Source organism: Perca flavescens, chromosome 3 (assembly GCF_004354835.1).
Source record: "Perca flavescens isolate YP-PL-M2 chromosome 3, PFLA_1.0, whole genome shotgun sequence".
In the NCBI taxonomy this organism is placed as follows: Eukaryota; Metazoa; Chordata; class Actinopteri; order Perciformes; family Percidae; genus Perca; species Perca flavescens.
The window spans coordinates 25,905,088-25,922,110 of NC_041333.1; the positions used below are offsets into that span (position 1 = coordinate 25,905,088).

The window sequence follows — 17,023 nt, forward strand, 5'->3', positions numbered from 1 at the left end:
GCATATTGTTTCTGGGACACCGCATAATAATGATATGCTAAGGATCTGATGAATTACATTAAAGTATTTTTCCCCTAAATGATTACTTTTCTATAATAAACAACACTTACTCATTACCACTGCATAGTATGTGGTTCTGTTAATTCATCCATCCAACCCATATTTTGACTTTAACACTGCCATCCGGGGTTGATGTTGTGGCGACCAGCTTTGACTCATTTGCCAGGCAAGGCTGCTTCACCTAGTGAAGTCTAAAAAGATTGACGCAGGCAAAACAAGCAGCAGGACTCAGGGAACCCACAGGGAGAGCCCTTCGTTATCTTTAATTACCACCACTCCACCAGGGTTCAAATTAATTTACTGTGGAACCTGCTGTACTGCTGGCATATTAGGCCAATTAAAGCACGGTTGAGATGTCTTCGTGCAATATGGCTGAGGTGTCTCCATGGCAAGACCCCACTCTGCACATCAGGAAATTAATTAAAAAATGAATTTCTATATTTATGTGGAGGTCTTGGCAATGGGAGCAATTTTGTAATTTTATGATAATAATTAAATATATATATATCATCATAATTATTGATTTGTGACTTCCAGAGGAGAGGCCTTGTTGTCTCACCAGCCTGCATGATAACAAGGCTTTTAGAGTAGACTAAGGCCTGTTTTCAATCCTCTTATTTTGTGCCGCACTGAAAAAGGATTAGAGGGTAACACTTACGTTTTGGCCCCGGGTCACTTTGGAGGGATTTGATTGAATGTGCCTGTAGCGGACACTGGCATCCTATATTAATACATCAAACACTCTTCCAATTTTAAATATCACATTTTTGGCAAAGGGTGCTCATTGTTGCAGCAGATTTTATTTTGAATTTTAAATATGTGATCTATTTAGTTTTTTTGAAGATACATAAGGAAGAAAGGAACCCCAGGGGCAGAGGGGATTTTTTGTCCTTCTTCACATATGCTTCCTGTGAACAGAAGTGTTTGTGGAAAACGCACAGGAGCCTTCAGAGGCGCTCACTGCGGGACGTAAGTAGCTCTCCAGGGTGCTGAAGTTGTCTCCAAACACGACAGACGCAGCGTTCATTCTCTGCCTGTCACTTTCAGCCCATAATCCGAACACAATGACTTGGCTGTGTCTTCACCGGCGCGACACCGTGGATCCTCGGGTGTCTAAGTAAGGTTTTGGGATGGTTAGGTGACAGTTTGTGTGGACCTGTAAGATTGTCTCGTTGGACCCTGAAGCTGTCCTAATGGCTCCAAATAAATGGTAAGTCATTTGTTTACATTCAGCCATCTATGACTTACAATAGCCATTTAAAATGAGAAATTATCAATACTTTTATATTTGCACGTTTACAGGTGTCACTGGTCTAATTGATAATGCATTAGTGAACACAAATATTCACTATCTTTGACACCCTGGAAGGACAATGAAACATATTCATCAAACTTTCAGAGGGGCGCTATGGGAGTCTAACCATCCATGTATGCCAATAATTAAAAGCAGACCAACTTTAACGACACTGCCCTTTTATAACTTTCTGTTATGGGTCCTCCTCGGAGTGTTGACGTTCCCTTGTTGTGTCCACTGTTTAATATTCAAAGTGGGGGTTCTGGGGCCTTGGAATTGCGACCCTGTACCCTACAGGGCCCTACCTGCTGTGGCCGCCAGGCTCGCTGTAAACAGGATAAACGGAGACCTAAATCTGGATCTGGGACTGAAAATGGACTTTATCATCCTCCAGGAGCCTTGCGAAACGTCCAGAGCCCTCACTGCGTTTATTTACTATGAGCAGATGGCGGATGCGTTCGTGGGCCCATCCAACCCGGGATACTGTACTGCAGCTTCTCTGCTGGCCAAGAATTGGGACAAAGCCATCTTCTCTTACAGCTGTGTTAACTATGAGCTGGACCAGCTCATAGAATACCCGACTTTTGCCAGGACAGTGCCGGTTCCCACAGAGGTGTTGTTCACCGTGTTTAAACACTTCAGGTGGGCCAGTATTGTAGTGGTCTCATCCAATGAGGACATTTGGAAGGATACTGCTGTGAGAGTTGCTACTGCTCTCAGAGAGAAGGGGCTTCCTGTTGGCCTGGTTACATCTATTGGTATAAATGAGACGGAGGTGGAGAGCACCCTGAGGAAGATCCAGGCTGCAGGAAACATCCATGGTGAGTCTGTGCTGCTGACATACACAAGCTAGCTACATTACAGTGATTACATGTACGATTATTATATGTCCTGCATTAAAGTGATACCAGAAGAGATAATCACAAAGTACAATAATATCATAATTAATCTATTATTATAGTGGATTTAAAGATGATATAACGCCTGGAATATAAAAACATGGGGAGCAGATAAGGCTGTATGCATCACAGGTGAACAACTTGCAGAACTGCAAAATATCAAACCATCAGCTGTCCTGATTTGCTCGAACAGGATTTCCTCTTATCACTGCACCATCTGACCAGGAAGCCATTTTGACATTGCATATTTCACCTTGTGGTTAAGTTGAACTAAGGCAGCAATGTAACTTGTTTGTTTTAAACATAATCAATTCTATTTTTTACTAGAGCATAGAGGGGAAAGGGAGAACAATTAAATTACAGGGCACATCAATTTCTCATTTTTGACTACTTCATAATCAATTTAGTTTCAGACAGCTATAGCTGGCATACTCTTGAACTGAATAAGATTATAGAAATATGACCACATGATGGACGGTAATGCTTTGTCACTTCAGAAGCATCTGTCAATTTGGAGTAAAGTTAAAGCATTATTTTTTAAGTTTTAATAATTGTTTTGTACATAGTTTTTAATCATTTGTGTTTATTTTTCTTTTAGTCTATTTACTTTCATTCATCACATTTTATTGTTTTGCTGTTTGTAATTTTTAGATTTGCAAACTTTTATTTATTGTTTGTTTATTTAATTTTTTAATTTTTCACTTTGTTGTTTCAATTCTGCTATGTGAAGCACTGTGGCCTGTGTGTTTGTATTAAAGGTGCTATATAAATAAAGATGAGTTGAGTTGTCCAAGGGTCAAAGTACTGAGTTCAGTCATGTTATCACTCTAAATATTTGAGCAAAACCTCACTGTGTTTTTCCTTGTCTGCATCAGTCATCATCATGTGCATGCACTCAATCCTGGTTGGAGGGGAGAAGCAGGCCACTTTTCTTCTCAAAGCACAGAAAATGGGCCTGACTTCGGGGAAGTATGTGTTCGTGCCCTATGACACCCTCCACTACAGCGTGCCCTACACCAATGTCTCCTACTTCCCGCTGCAAAACAACAGCAGGCTGAGGGAGGCCTATGATGCTGTGCTCACTATCACTATGGCCTCTGAGCCTTTGTCGTTCAACGAGGCGTTCGCTGCCGCCCAGAGGGGTGAGGAAATGACGCTAGATGTGCAGCCAGAACAGGTAGAAACCAAGTCTGTCTTAAAACTCACATGTTCATATGTACATTGAAAATGTTATTGGCTGCTGTAATTGTCCATACTGACCGCGAAGTGATCACACATCGTGTCTTTTCTTGTGCCCCTTGTAGGTTAACCCACTATTTGGGACCATCTATGACAGCATCTACCTGCTGGCTAAGTCTATCCACAATGCCAGGAGAGGAGGCATGCAACTGTCAGGCTCAAACCTGGCGTACTTCACAAAGAACACAACCTTCACTGGCTTCAACCACAAGGTCAAGGTGGACACTAGTGGGAATGTTAAGACCAATTACATCATCCTGGACTCTGACAACAGGGGGAGCCAGCTGTACCAGACCCATTTAGTGGATCTAATGTCCGGAGTGCTTAGTTTTGCTGGGAGGTCCATTAATTTTCCAGGAGGATCTCCTCCACCGTCTGATTCCAGCTGCTGGTTTGACAAGAATGCCATCTGCACCGGAGGTAAGAGGCTTAGCTTTGGCAGTGGTGGAATGTCACTTAGTACATTTACTCAAGTACTGCACTTTAGTACAAATTTGAGGTACTTGTACTTTACTTGAGTCTTTTCTTTTCATGCCACTTTCTACTTTTATTCCACTACATTTTAGTGAGAAATATTGTACTTTTTACTCTACTACTACATCAATCTGACAGCTTTAGTTACTAGTTACTTTACAATTTTTTTTGCACACAAAACACATTGTAGTTTATAAAATACAATATCTTATTATAAATTAAACAGCCTACAAGTACACCTGAAATGGTTAGGCAATTAAACACTTGACAGAACTGTTTCAATCGTTTCCAATTTCTAAAATGTGATAATTTTTCTGCATTGAGAACTTTTACTTTTAATACTTTAAGTACATTTCCCTGATGATACTTACATACGTTTACTTAAGTAACATTTTCAATGCAGGACTTTTAACTTGTAAGAGAGTATTTTTCCAGTGTGGTATTAGTACTTGTAATTAAGTAAAAGATCTGAATACTTCTTCCATCACTTAGTTTTGGCATGTGTGAATATTCCTATTCATGTATTTTGTGTGAATATATCGGTGCACATGGATATGTATGGATGTGTTGACTCAAGTCCTCATAGTCTTATGGCATGTTCTCCATACATTTTCCCATTCCCATGACATCGTTACCTTTTGTCATCCTTAGGTGTGGAGGTCACCTACATCATAGTGGTGTTTGCTGTCATCTTCATTCTGGCTATAGGAGGGCTCATTATAAGTCTTTGTATCAGGTACAGCCTGTAATTACAAACAGATTATATTCTCTATCAAACAAATTAACCCTTGTGTTTCTGTCCTGTACTTTCCCTCTCTGTCTTTCCCACCAATTTTAAGTAGAAGGATTTTTGTATCAGAGAAGGTGCATTCACACACATGGTGTGATGTGCTCAATAATGGATGTTCTGTGTAAATGCTTGAGAATGAGAAAGGACGATTGAGGAAAAAGTCCCTCAAAGCATGAGTCAGCACACTCTCTGGAGTAAAGAGAATCATATTTAAACAAAAGAAAGCAATAAGTCAAAGTAACCTTTACTTTAAGGCACTTTAAGCCAGCACGTTAAACAATACTATTGAAATCATATGAATGCATTTTCCAAAAGTAGATACTTGATTACTGATATCAAAAATCCTGACCCTTATTTCATATTTTCCCATCTACATTATGTTAACAGGAGACTAGAAGTTGTTCTCATAAAAGGACAAGCTTTTCTTGGTTATCATCTTACTTTGCTCCAAAGATGATCTTCGACATAGTTTTAGGAAACCCACTGCCATTGGTGGAACTGATTTTCTTATTTTTTTCTAAATCTCATTGGCAGGAGGAGACTCCAAAAAATCCAGCTGGTCAAAGGTCCCAATCGAATCCTCCTGACTTTAGAGGATCTCACTTTTATCAATCCTCAGCTTAGCAAAAAGGTAAGCAGCATTACAGTCTTTCAGTCATCAACATGAAAAAACAAATGGAATTTTAGTTCAGAATATGAGAAATTGTGAAAATGGACTAAATGAAATGTTTTCGAATGAAACTCATTTCAATCAAATCTTCCCCTGGTGTTTGATGTCCCAAAGAAAATTACTTTAGAAGATCTCAGTGAATCCAAGAGCGCTCTAGAGGAGAAATCTGCAAACGGCTCGCACTCTGTGAACAGCATGCAGGCTGCAACTCATGAGACCACCAATGTAGCTGTGTACGAGGTAGGGAACACTGTAAGAGTCATTTCACCTTCTGCTTCAGCCTGTATGTGTTCACAGTATTTCAAAAAGCAGTAAGTATATAAGTGAGGAAGGGAGGGAAGGGTGTCCTTGTCTGTGCCCTCAACTCTGATGGTACATATTCAACATAAACAACACATTTTCGTGTCATATCTTCCACAAAGTGGTAACCTATTTTTTCACAATATTGGTTTGAACGTGTAATTTCCATAAACTGTATGTACTGTAACAACATGGCCTCTCTTCCAGGGTGACTGGGTGTGGTTAAAGAAATTTGAGGAGGGACAGTTCAAAGAAGTGAAGCAGAGCACCACCAAGATTTTCACAAAGGTAGAGCAACATGACTTGACCTGTAAAAAGACACTGTTAAAAGCTAAAAACTGTAGTTTCAATAATAACAACTACTGTAGATTAAAATGGTGGTATAATATGGTATCAATGTGTCTATCTACTTTCTCAGATGAAAGACCTGAGAAACGAGAACGTGAACCCGTTTCTTGGCTTCTTTTTGGACTGCTCCATGTTTGCGGTGGTGATGGAGCACTGCTCACGGGGCAGTCTACAAGACCTGCTGAGGAACGAGGACGTCAAATTAGACTGGATGTTCAAGTCCTCGCTTGTGCTCGACCTCATCAAGGTAAACGCTGATGTACTAAATATGCACAATATTACCTGAATTAACCAGTGGGTGTTACCAACATCCCTGTTGGCCTGTATAATTAACTACACTGTTGAACATATTGTGCTTCCAGGGTATGAAATACCTTCACCATAGAGAATTCCCCCACGGCAGACTAAAATCTTGTAACTGTGTGGTAGACGGGCGTTTTGTCCTCAAGATAACTGACTATGGCTTCAATGAGCTGCTGGAGTCTCAGAAAGCGCCTACAGAAGAACCTCCACCTGAAGGTACCTTCTGCTCTGGAAAAAAAAAATTTGCTTTCTGTGGTGTTAAGATGAGACTATAGGGTTTTAACTTGTGCACAGTATTGTGCGCACGCACACACACACACACACACACACACACACAAACACACACAAAGTCAGACATGCATTACAGTTGTTAATGAATTGTATCATGTTGCCAACCAATCTTTTCTCTTTTTCACTCAGATTTATTTTGGACAGCTCCAGAGTTCTTAAGGGACCTTGCGAACTCACGTAAAGGCACCTACAAGGGAGACGTGTATAGCTTTGCCATCATTCTTCAAGAGGTAGTGGTCAGAGGGCCACCCTACTGCATGCTGGGTCTACCGCCCAAGGGTGCGTATGTGTCGATCAGGGAAGAGGAGTTGTAGATAAAGAGAAGCACATACATTTCATAGGGATTTATTTTTAAAGTTTGAGACAACTAATATGTCGATTTCAGGAACCAATATTCACTACATTTTGATTAAAAACTCCTCCGTCTCCTTACCAGAGATCATCCGTAAGGTGAAAAAGCCTCCTCCGATGTGCCGCCCCAATGTGGCCCCGGACCAGGCTCCTCTGGAGTGTATCCAGTTGATGAAGCAGTGCTGGTGCGAAATGCCTGAACGCAGACCAACATTTGAAGAAATCTTTGACAGGGTACATTTTTGGAGACACCAATGTGTCCTTATTGTTTCCAACCTTACAGTTGTTAACCCACTCAAATAAACCACTTTAAAGAACATTATACATATCGTTTTAACGTGAATCTGTGTTTTTCTTTTTTTTTTATGATCAGTTTAAGATAATCAACAAGGGTAAGAAGACTAACATCATTGACTCCATGCTGAGGATGCTGGAGCAGTACAGCTCCAACCTGGAGGACCTCATCAGAGAGAGAACAGAGGAGCTGGAGTTGGAAAAACAGAGAACAGAAAAACTATTGGCAGAGATGCTACCACCGTGAGTTACACACACACACACACACACACACACACACACACACACACACACACACACACACACACACACACACACACAAAACATTTAGTTAAAAAAGAATGCCTGACCATCTGGTTCTGTAACGTTTAAGTTCTGTAGCTGAGGCCCTGAAGACCGGTGCCACAGTGCAGCCAGAGTACTTTGACCAGGTGACAATCTACTTCAGTGACATTGTAGGTTTCACTACCATCTCCTCGCTCAGTGATCCCATCGAGGTGGTCGACCTTCTCAATGACCTCTACTCTCTGTTTGACGCCGTGCTCAGTAACCACGATGTGTACAAGGTCAGAGAACATGCTCAATGTCGAGAGGTGTCATCAATAATGCAAGATGCCACTGAATTATAACATGTTATTTAACAGCATGTGGCTTACACACACAGTACACAGCGACACACACTGATGTGCCCATATCCAAACAAATATGTTGACATTATTTAGGTGGAGACCATTGGTGATGCTTACATGGTGGCATCGGGTCTGCCAAAGAGAAACGGCAACAAGCACGCGGCTGAGATCGCCAACATGTCTCTGAACATTCTCAGCTCAGTAGGAACCTTCCATATGCGGCACATGCCAGACGTGCCCGTCAGGATACGCATAGGAATCCACTCAGGTGAGACAGTACAAAGTCTCCTTTACACTGTTTACATTATTAACTTTCTGCTCCAGTTGAGCAGGTACTCAGCTCTTTGCAGATTGAAATATATGTTCCCGCTACAGTGAATATGAGGGTGACTGTGGAGCTTATCGCGACTGCAAGTTTTGTCTGCATTATTTACATCTATTGTCTAATAATGGTCCAGCACGGATGAGACATTCTCATATATCAGCTCTACTGACAAACACAACAAAGACAGTGTTTTTGCAGTTTTTAGGCTGCACCAGCTGTCTTCAACAGGTGATCAAACCTATCTTTCCTGTATCAGTGATTTTCTTTTAGCATTTGTATGAAAAGTTGTAATTTTACTGCCAGTGACAGCGCTGATGCATGCTGGCAAACATTGTGGTTACTAAGCTTTGTGACAGCGCTTAGTAAATTGTACAACAGGAATCAATATAACAAACAAAACAACACAGTTATAGGCGTAGATTTGGTATTAAATTGGACTTTAAAATGTTCTTTGTCTCACTTCATGTTGTCGAATCCACCTCTAACTGGACAAATTGTTCACCACTGCAGACAACGGGTCAATTACTGTCTCTGATGCAGTCCCATACATCGGATCTATTCATCATTCTTTTTGTTGTATTTTCAGGGCCCTGTGTTGCTGGGGTGGTAGGTCTGACTATGCCTCGGTACTGCCTTTTTGGAGACACAGTCAACACTGCCTCTCGTATGGAATCCACTGGGCTGCGTGAGTTTCCTGTACACATACCCGCCATATTTTGTCGTGTTGTTTTGATGTTTTGTTTGGGTCTAATGCATTCTTCTCTGCTCTTTGTCCCTCAGCTTATAGAATCCATGTAAATATGAGCACTGTGAAGATCCTCCATTCTCTTAATGAAGGTTATAAAATAGATGTCAGAGGCAAGACAGAGCTGAAGGTAACATAACAGTCTACAGTCATTTTATCTCATTATTTGGTAATGAGACAAATATTTTAGAGGAGTCTCAGGTTCTATGAATCCATGCCTTTGTTTTGTTTTTTCAGGGTAAAGGTATTGAAGAGACATACTGGCTTGTAGGGAAAACAAACTTTACAAAGCCTTTGCCAAAACCGCCAGAGATCAAACCAGGGTAAGAGCTTCAAACTGCTGTTACTCCTTGTACCTTTTGTATGGCTGAATCCTAAAAACTAAATGTGTACAAATTCTTTATTATATTATGTGAGTTGGACCAGAAATAATCCCCTGTTCTCATAGTACAGTTTGCATATATGTTTTAAGGAATACATTACATACACACTACACTATACTACATTTACAAATTACATTTCATTGGTGTTATCACAACATATTCTGTAACTGTCTCCTGCTGTGATGCACTTGCAACTTACTCGCGCAAATCTGTCTGAATGTTACTTTAGGGAATGTTATCACGGGCTAAACCCTGAGGATATAGCTGCGTACAGGAGAAAGAAAGCTGAAAAAAAGGCTTGACCTTCTTTGACCAAATACAGGAGGTAGAGACCTGCATGCCAGCTGGTGTTGTGTTGTGGATTTGTTACTGTGGCTGTCAGTTCGATGTCTATGGATGTGACCAAATGCGTGTGTGACCTCTCTCATTGATTCCTGAAATGTGATCTACTAGTCTCATTAATCTCTTGATCTTATCACCTTCTACATCTTAAGCAGATTGGGGAAAGCCCTCTTTTATGGTGGCTGGCTGGGCACATTTTCATAATTAATTTGTTTACTTTACTATGTTTTAGGCAGCATTTGTTGTGCTTTTTGTCTGCTTTGTGGCATGCTTTAATGGTGTCTCCATGTCTTTGAATCCCAGAGCTCTACTTAAAAAACAAATGTCTCTGTAAAATACTCCACCCTCTTTTTCCACTAGGGACAACTGGCAGGAGATGGTGACAGAAGAGATCAAGACGCTTTTTCGCAAGGCCAACAGGCAGGTGGACAAGAAGATCTGAATGAGAGGAAGAGAAGGAAATATGTGAAAGGAACAATACCATAGGAGAAGAAAAGAGGAGGACACATCCAGAGGAAGACAGAGAGCACCACCCAGCTTCTCACTTTGGCTTAATGCAGACTAGTTTAAGAGGATTGTCCATCGACTGCAGCCAGCGCAGCAGTACACCACGGTGCTAATATAATGAGAGTTGTTGCATTACCTGCCTACATACCTGCTGCCAGCAGCGCAGGGAAGGTGAACCGCGCCTCAATAAAGGAGGCACTCACCGGCCACTACGTGGTCACCTATTTCAAGGCAACCAGAGGTTCACCCATCAGAAGATTCAAAGCCCCAAATGCCTATTTCAAAATGAAATGTTTTTTAGTTATTTTTTCTGGTGATGATGTCTTATTTAGTTTGCCATGAAAGCTCATGATAGAGTTGAGAGTAAGGATGTTACTTAGCTATGGCTGAATATTATATGTCATTAGCCCTCTGAAGTCAGAGGCAAAGGCTGCTATTGTGTATAATTATCAAAAGAGAGAAAGAGACATTTGCCACTTTAATTTATATTCTAGAATGACTAGGAAGAGTCTGTCAGGTCCACCCATTTGCCACAAATTTTTTTTTTTTGAGATGTCACCTTTTCTTCTTACTAATGAAAGAGTGGCAGCACTTGGAAAGTCAATACAATGCAACCAAAAAATATTTTCCTTACCTGTTATAGTTAAAAAAGTTTTAAGGTCTTTTATTGAAACGTGTTACTGTTTCCGAAGTGCTCAGTGATGCATTAATTCCACTATTTATCATGAAAATGATTTGTGAGGCAATCTTTTCTACATTTCAGCATTTTAAAATTGTGTTTCTTTTCCGTCATCACAAGTTTACAACCTGTCTTTAGCGTGGCAATTTGAGAACACAATCTCTGCGTTGATGCTCATACGGAAATTGCATTTATTTCACAAACCAATTAACTTTGTGATGTCAAAATACACAAATCCATAAAAGTTTATTTCTGAGATCAGGAGAGCAAACTGTGTGTACAATGTTAAACTCATCTGGTAGTGTTAAAGCTGGTTTCCCCAACAGCTTACTAACCAACAAGTCCTCCATGCATGATGCATCTGAGAGCTGTGCAGCCGCTGAAGAGCCCCATCCAGTGTTCAAATATATTATATTATATTTTCTGAGGAGCATTGAATGAATTTTATTCATCAACAGAGAATTAAAAAAAAAAGCATGTAGGCATTAGGGAATACCTGAGGGCACACACTAAATATAATATTAAACTAAATAGATAATAATATTGAAATATGTTATGTGATAGAAATGTGTTTGTAAAAGTATTGTTTTGACCTAAACCCCAAATATGACATCTCCAATCCTCTGCATCTTATTATCTGAATGTTGACTATAGGAGCATCTTAATTCATGCTAGGTTTGCAAAAAAAAACAGCAGAGTCAGTCAGAAACATGTATATTGTGTTCTATATATATGTTCTATATTATTGCTGCAATGCAAAATATAAGGTGTATGTAAATAATTAAGTAATTAAATAATTAATTTGTAACACCTTCATTGTTTGGCGTTCCTTACAGTGTAAGCAGTCCTTTTCCTCTTTGCAACCAGAGGGTGGCGATACAGCTCTTACAGAGAAATCCTTAAGGCATTTATTTCTCACAAATGCAATTGCATCATTTTGTAAGAGAGAAGTATTTAACATAAGCTTATTTATATTTATGTGATGAGATTGTGACAATACGTGAAAACAAAAGTCTTAAGATAATGCTTAGGCTGTATGAAGTTCACCTCTAAAACTACAGATTTAGATTGTTTTGTCAATCTGTTGCATTGCAACTACACCTTTGTATTTGCTGTGCTGGAATTGCAGAAGATTCCCAATCACCATGAGAACCCTGCACTCCAGTTTTTGCACTGCAAGTCTGCTTGTCCTCTGTTTGGGGTCCCAACAAAGATCCTACTGACATTATTGTTTACGCCAGTGGTGGTAAGGGAAATGAACCACAACGTTCTCTGGATAGTTGTCTATGGCAGATTAGCAATAACTCCTACATTCCAGACCTGTGATGATTGTTTGACCTCCAGCCGACTGGAAAGATTATTTTTCTATCTTTTCGAGATGTTAACTCTAGCGAGCTCACATTCCTATATGCAACACTCCAAAAGACTGTATCAACTGTGCTTGGATGGTATTCAGACATGATTTGCCAAAAAAAAAAAAACACACGCAAAGATCCTCTTTGTTATTTTTATTGAAAAATCAACACATCATTACATAATCACACAATTCCAACAGCTTCTTTGTGGGAACTACCTACAGCAACAAAATGGCACAGTATGGTTGGCAAATGAATTAGGCACCAAACTTCCTCCACCTTTCCTCTGCACATTCAGCTCAAGCAGGGGAACAATTCAGTGCGGACTGGAGGCAAAATTTAAAAACACAGAGAGCATGGAGGAAAGAAGTGAGACAGAGCTGTAAAACAAACGTGCAAAGATCTTTTTTACTTTAAACATTAAAGATGATGCAAGAAAATGCACACGGATCTTCGAAAAACAATGTGTAAAGCAAACGTACTTAATATAAGCATGTTGTCTGCCGTTTGTTTATCTCAAAGAAGAAAATGATTCAATGCAAAATGGCTAAAGGGTGAGACCAAACACGTTTATAGAATGTTCCCTGGGAATGTGTAGTGTACCTATATGGTAATAGTAAGCTTAGGTACTCAGTCCACAGTTTGCCTATTGGAATGTGCTCATGAGGTAACAGTCAGAGCCATCCACCACAATTCACAACATTAACATTATAGCTCATCACGCATCTTGTCTCCTTTGGGTCTAACTACTCTGCCGATGTACAGGATGGAGTTGGTCTTGTTGTCCTTCACTAAGAAAATGAAGGGGTGATCTGCGTAGAAAAGTGTGGGGTTCCTCAGCTTGTCGGTGCCATAGATGCTGGTGTCGAACGGGTTTCCAGCCGTGTCCAGCTCCAAGGCTGACGCATGGAAGACATTGGACAGGTAGAGGTCCTTCTTTCCAGAGATGTTGGACAAGTCAGCCTTGGCTTTGTCAACAGCCTCGGTCAGGCCGAGCTCAGCCAGATGTTTCTAGAAAAAACAGAGAATTGCTCAATTCAGAGAGTTGTTGATTGATTTTTAGAGGTCTATAAGTTAACTTTATTGTTATAATTGGCCCATCAATTTGCCACCATTTACCTGCAGGTTGTGGCTGGCTTCCAATTCGATTTTGGGGAGGGCAATGGCCACGGCCTTTTTCTCCAGCTTGCTGATCCAGGTGTCCACCTGCTTCCTGGTCAGAAGTTTCTCCAGGCGTTCCAGGGGTTCCAGGTGGTAGGGCATGATAAGGATCATAGAAGCCTGCTTCTGGCCCAGAGGCATGTCCAGCACAAATAATTTGTTTTCTTTGTCCTCGTAGAAGTCATACAGACCTGCGAAGAGCAGACATTGGGTATCTTGCTTGCAGCTTTGAAAACATAATATGAAAAAGTCAGAAGTAGAGGCAATGGAGAAACTCACCTGTACGATGCATCATGGAAATTCCAATGGTGAACGAGCGGCTTACCAGGAAAGTACGCATGTCCACCATTTCAGCACTGAATTTCTCATCCCAGTGAGCTGTGGGACAAAACACATTGGACTCGGTTGCACGTGTGCCCAATCCTTTGACATCTCCGTGTGTTATTACAATGAGAAATGAAAAAAAATAAAATAAAAGACACTATTTTATACTCACGCTTGAAAAACATAGCGTTGACAATCATGGCTCCATCTGGGTTCTGCACATCCTTGGTAACCTCAGGCAGCTTGCCATCTGTGGACTTGGATGCCCACTCGTTGATGGAGTTGACTGCACTCCTCTTGTCTCTGAAGTTTATTTTTGAATGGTCGTAGTTGTAGTGCTTCTTGCTGTTTTTCACAAAATCTTCAGCAAAGGAGACTGAGCTGGGGCCGTAGAGGCGGTTGTTGATCTTCCAAGTAGTGTTGCGTGTCTTGGCGTCGCTCAGCTGGGAAAGAGCAACATATAAACGGTGACAAATGCGCAATAAGTACTGAGGGTCAAGTCTGACTTTGGTCCACCTCTAATTATAAGATACCATATACAGTATTTTATGTGGTTGTACTTACCTCAGAGAGCAGCTCCGACAGGCCTGCATGCAGATGCTCATCCCTCAGTTTTTCAGCACTGAGGACGGTTTTGACCTGCGAGGCAGTGGAGGCCTTGCCACCAAGAGCCACCATGCCCAGAGAGGAAGCCACCACCACAGGAGAGATGAGGATGTTTTCAGTGTCTTTCTCTTTCGCCATGTTGTGGTAGAGGCTGAATCACAATCACAAGAAAAAATTATTTGCTTGTGTTTCGAGCTAGAAAAATGTAATGTAAATGTAGTGCTTATGGAAAACCAAGTGCACCATTATACACTTCAATATGATTGCAGTAATATATAGATGTCAGACCTGAAGGCCAGATTTGCGCTGTTATCAGCCAGCGTGGTGGCATGGCTGCTCAGCTTTTTGTCCTCTGCGGAGGCCACGAGGGCCAGCAGACAAAGAGCTACAACGTTAGTCATCCGCATCCTGTCTGTCTCGAAAAGCAGCTGTCACAGCCTGTGCAAAAGGAAAAAAAAAAGACAAAGATAGGGTTAACATCTCTTAATCTGGGTTGGTTTCCTTAATTATTAAAGTGTATTGAGTTTGAGAAGGAAGACACACGTCTCCTCAGAGTGAGTTTATGGAGAAAAAAAATTAAGATTCACAAGTGTTTTGATTTGATACAGTTATATATCTCAGAAACAAAATGCCAGGACACAGACTATATGATTCAGATGTGGAGCTTTTAGTGGCAGGGCAGGGTTGGCTCAGCCCACACAGAAGCTTGGGAACGCCTCCAGATTCTCGCCACGTCAGCAGCAACTGAGGCTTAGCTGTACAGCTAGAGCTGCAGTCCACCCAGAGTGAAGCTCTGTGCTGACTTGACACTGAAATAGGAAGCCTCTCTGTTCTCTACGTGTATTGTGATCAATGCAAACTGTTGCACATCTGCACTTTGATGACTTTAGTGACTCCTTTTTACCCAGAAGAAGTCAGGATCAGAAATCAGTGCCTTTCACTGTATAGACCTGCAGTGCAGTCTTACTTTTACATGCTCTCTGTAGCAGCGCTCTGAGCCATCTTTTGTCTCGGAGAAAGGGCGTGTGCCTGCAGGCTATGTCTAATTCATCCCATCCCTTGTTCAAACAAAGATCCAAATGCAAACGGCTGTAATTAACCCACAGCAGCGGCAATTTTTTAATCCACTTCCACATTCTGAGTGCAGATATATGTTGTCTACATCTCTGGTATTTGCATTTTTTGTGATACAGCAGAAATGACTTCGCATCATGGTCGGATACCTTGAGATGTTTTCATGTCTGCCATTTTCATTCTGAAAGACAAGAGGTGTATGTAGTAATCTATATAGAGCAGACAGTAAAACAGCATTCAGGCTCTGGTGGAGACATTCTGTGTTTTTTTTATTCATTTAATATCCTAGTTTCCAACCTTTTATACTAAAACATTTAAGTTAAAGTTATGTTATTATACAAGTTAGTCATCACCTCCCCTCAATCAGACACATAAATGTTTTCCATTGTCTCTATTTGACCCAGATAATCATTTTCATCCAGTCAGCTGTGCCACAAACCAGCAGCCCCTACAGTATTTCTCAAGGACAGATTTGAACCTCTTTTCATCAAATAGTGATGGATTTTAGTTTTAAAAAAAAGACAGATTGGGTGCATACACAGTACTTTCCTTCATTTTATTGCACCTAATGCATTTAGATAGACTGCAACAAAGTGCATGCAAGACACAAACAGCTTTAGTAACATCATGCTGGGATAAGTTGTGAAACATTTAAGCTATGCCAAAGATTAATTTACTTCTTTACAAAAGATAAACTATAATATTCTGTGTGCAGTTCAAACAGCCAGAGAGGGAGATGAGATTTAGAGAGTATGGGTTAAAATGGGTTAAAATGGGAAAAATGTTGATGCACTGTATCTTTAAACCATAAATAACAGAGCACCACATTCTCACTATGCATTCCTCCCTGAAAGCAAAGATGGTTATCTTCTAATCCTTACCTTGCGCAGGATTTGCAGGGTTTCTCCTCTCGGTTGTGTCCTGTGGAAAGTGTAACTGTGACAAACTCTCCTGCTCTTTATAGCATTCTAGAGAGAACTTTCTAGAAGGGGGAATGGGATATTCAGATGAGGGTGTATTGTTCCTCAGGAAGCTGGGAACTGGGACGTCCCCCTTGAAGCCACAGGCTGGAATGAAAGGAGTTGGATAAAGTTACCTCCTCAACACTGGTCAGGGCTCAGCTTTGAAACTTTTCCTCCTGTGGCCGCAGACAGAAACCCAGAGAAAATCTGATTCTGGGTCAGACTTAGCTGCTTGTGAACAGAAATAGTCCTCAGCCTCTAGGGTCTAACGCTGCTTGCTGACTCAATCTCTAACACTAGTTTCATCACATGTAAAAGATTGTGTTTTAATATGAACTGAATTATTCTTATGCATTAAAATATGTGGCATGTAAACACTGTTTTTGCAGTTGTTGTAAATTTGAGTGTGTGAGCCTCTATGGGGCACCACTCTTCTGCAATCTCAACAGGCAAGACAAGACAGTGAACGGGCACATTCTTTGCAAATGCTCACAGAAGAAAAGCAGTCATTTCATGTATTTTAACTTTGTTACAAAGACGTCTAATTCCATATGGAAATTTCCAAACTTTAAAAGCTTTCCTCAGCAGTATTCATTCTTAACAGAAGATCTCCAGCCC

The 17,023-nt window shown here is 40.8% G+C and overlaps 2 protein-coding genes across 3 annotated transcripts; one reads left to right on the forward strand and one right to left on the reverse strand.

The window, feature by feature from the left end:
- Positions 1 to 1,433: 1,433 nt before the first annotated feature.
- gucy2f (guanylate cyclase 2F, retinal) lies at positions 1,434 to 10,179 on the forward strand. The gene is made up of 18 exons (XM_028573407.1): positions 1,434 to 2,175; positions 3,129 to 3,430; positions 3,558 to 3,912; positions 4,618 to 4,702; positions 5,291 to 5,387; positions 5,541 to 5,666; positions 5,934 to 6,014; positions 6,145 to 6,321; positions 6,437 to 6,593; positions 6,798 to 6,947; positions 7,105 to 7,253; positions 7,393 to 7,556; positions 7,687 to 7,879; positions 8,036 to 8,210; positions 8,854 to 8,952; positions 9,048 to 9,142; positions 9,250 to 9,335; positions 10,098 to 10,179. The coding sequence occupies exons 1-18, from the start codon at positions 1,434 to 1,436 to the stop codon at positions 10,177 to 10,179; spliced, it is 3,315 nt and encodes a 1,104-aa protein (XP_028429208.1).
- A 2,237-nt stretch (positions 10,180 to 12,416) lies between these two features.
- Positions 12,417 to 16,425, reverse strand: serpinh1b (serpin peptidase inhibitor, clade H (heat shock protein 47), member 1b). Of its 2 annotated transcripts, XM_028572192.1 has the most exons (8): positions 16,325 to 16,425; positions 15,593 to 15,624; positions 14,658 to 14,807; positions 14,328 to 14,520; positions 13,936 to 14,206; positions 13,719 to 13,817; positions 13,398 to 13,630; positions 12,417 to 13,289 (listed from the first exon to the last, which is right to left on the reverse strand). In XM_028572192.1, exons 3-8 carry the CDS (start codon positions 14,774 to 14,776, stop codon positions 12,987 to 12,989), a joined length of 1,218 nt encoding a protein of 405 aa, XP_028427993.1. In that variant the 5' UTR covers positions 14,777 to 14,807; positions 15,593 to 15,624; positions 16,325 to 16,425; the 3' UTR covers positions 12,417 to 12,986. The 2 variants fall into 2 exon arrangements, with proteins under 2 accessions (XP_028427993.1, XP_028428000.1); XM_028572199.1 differs by lacking the exon at positions 15,593 to 15,624.
- Between the last annotated feature and the right edge of the window lie 598 nt (positions 16,426 to 17,023).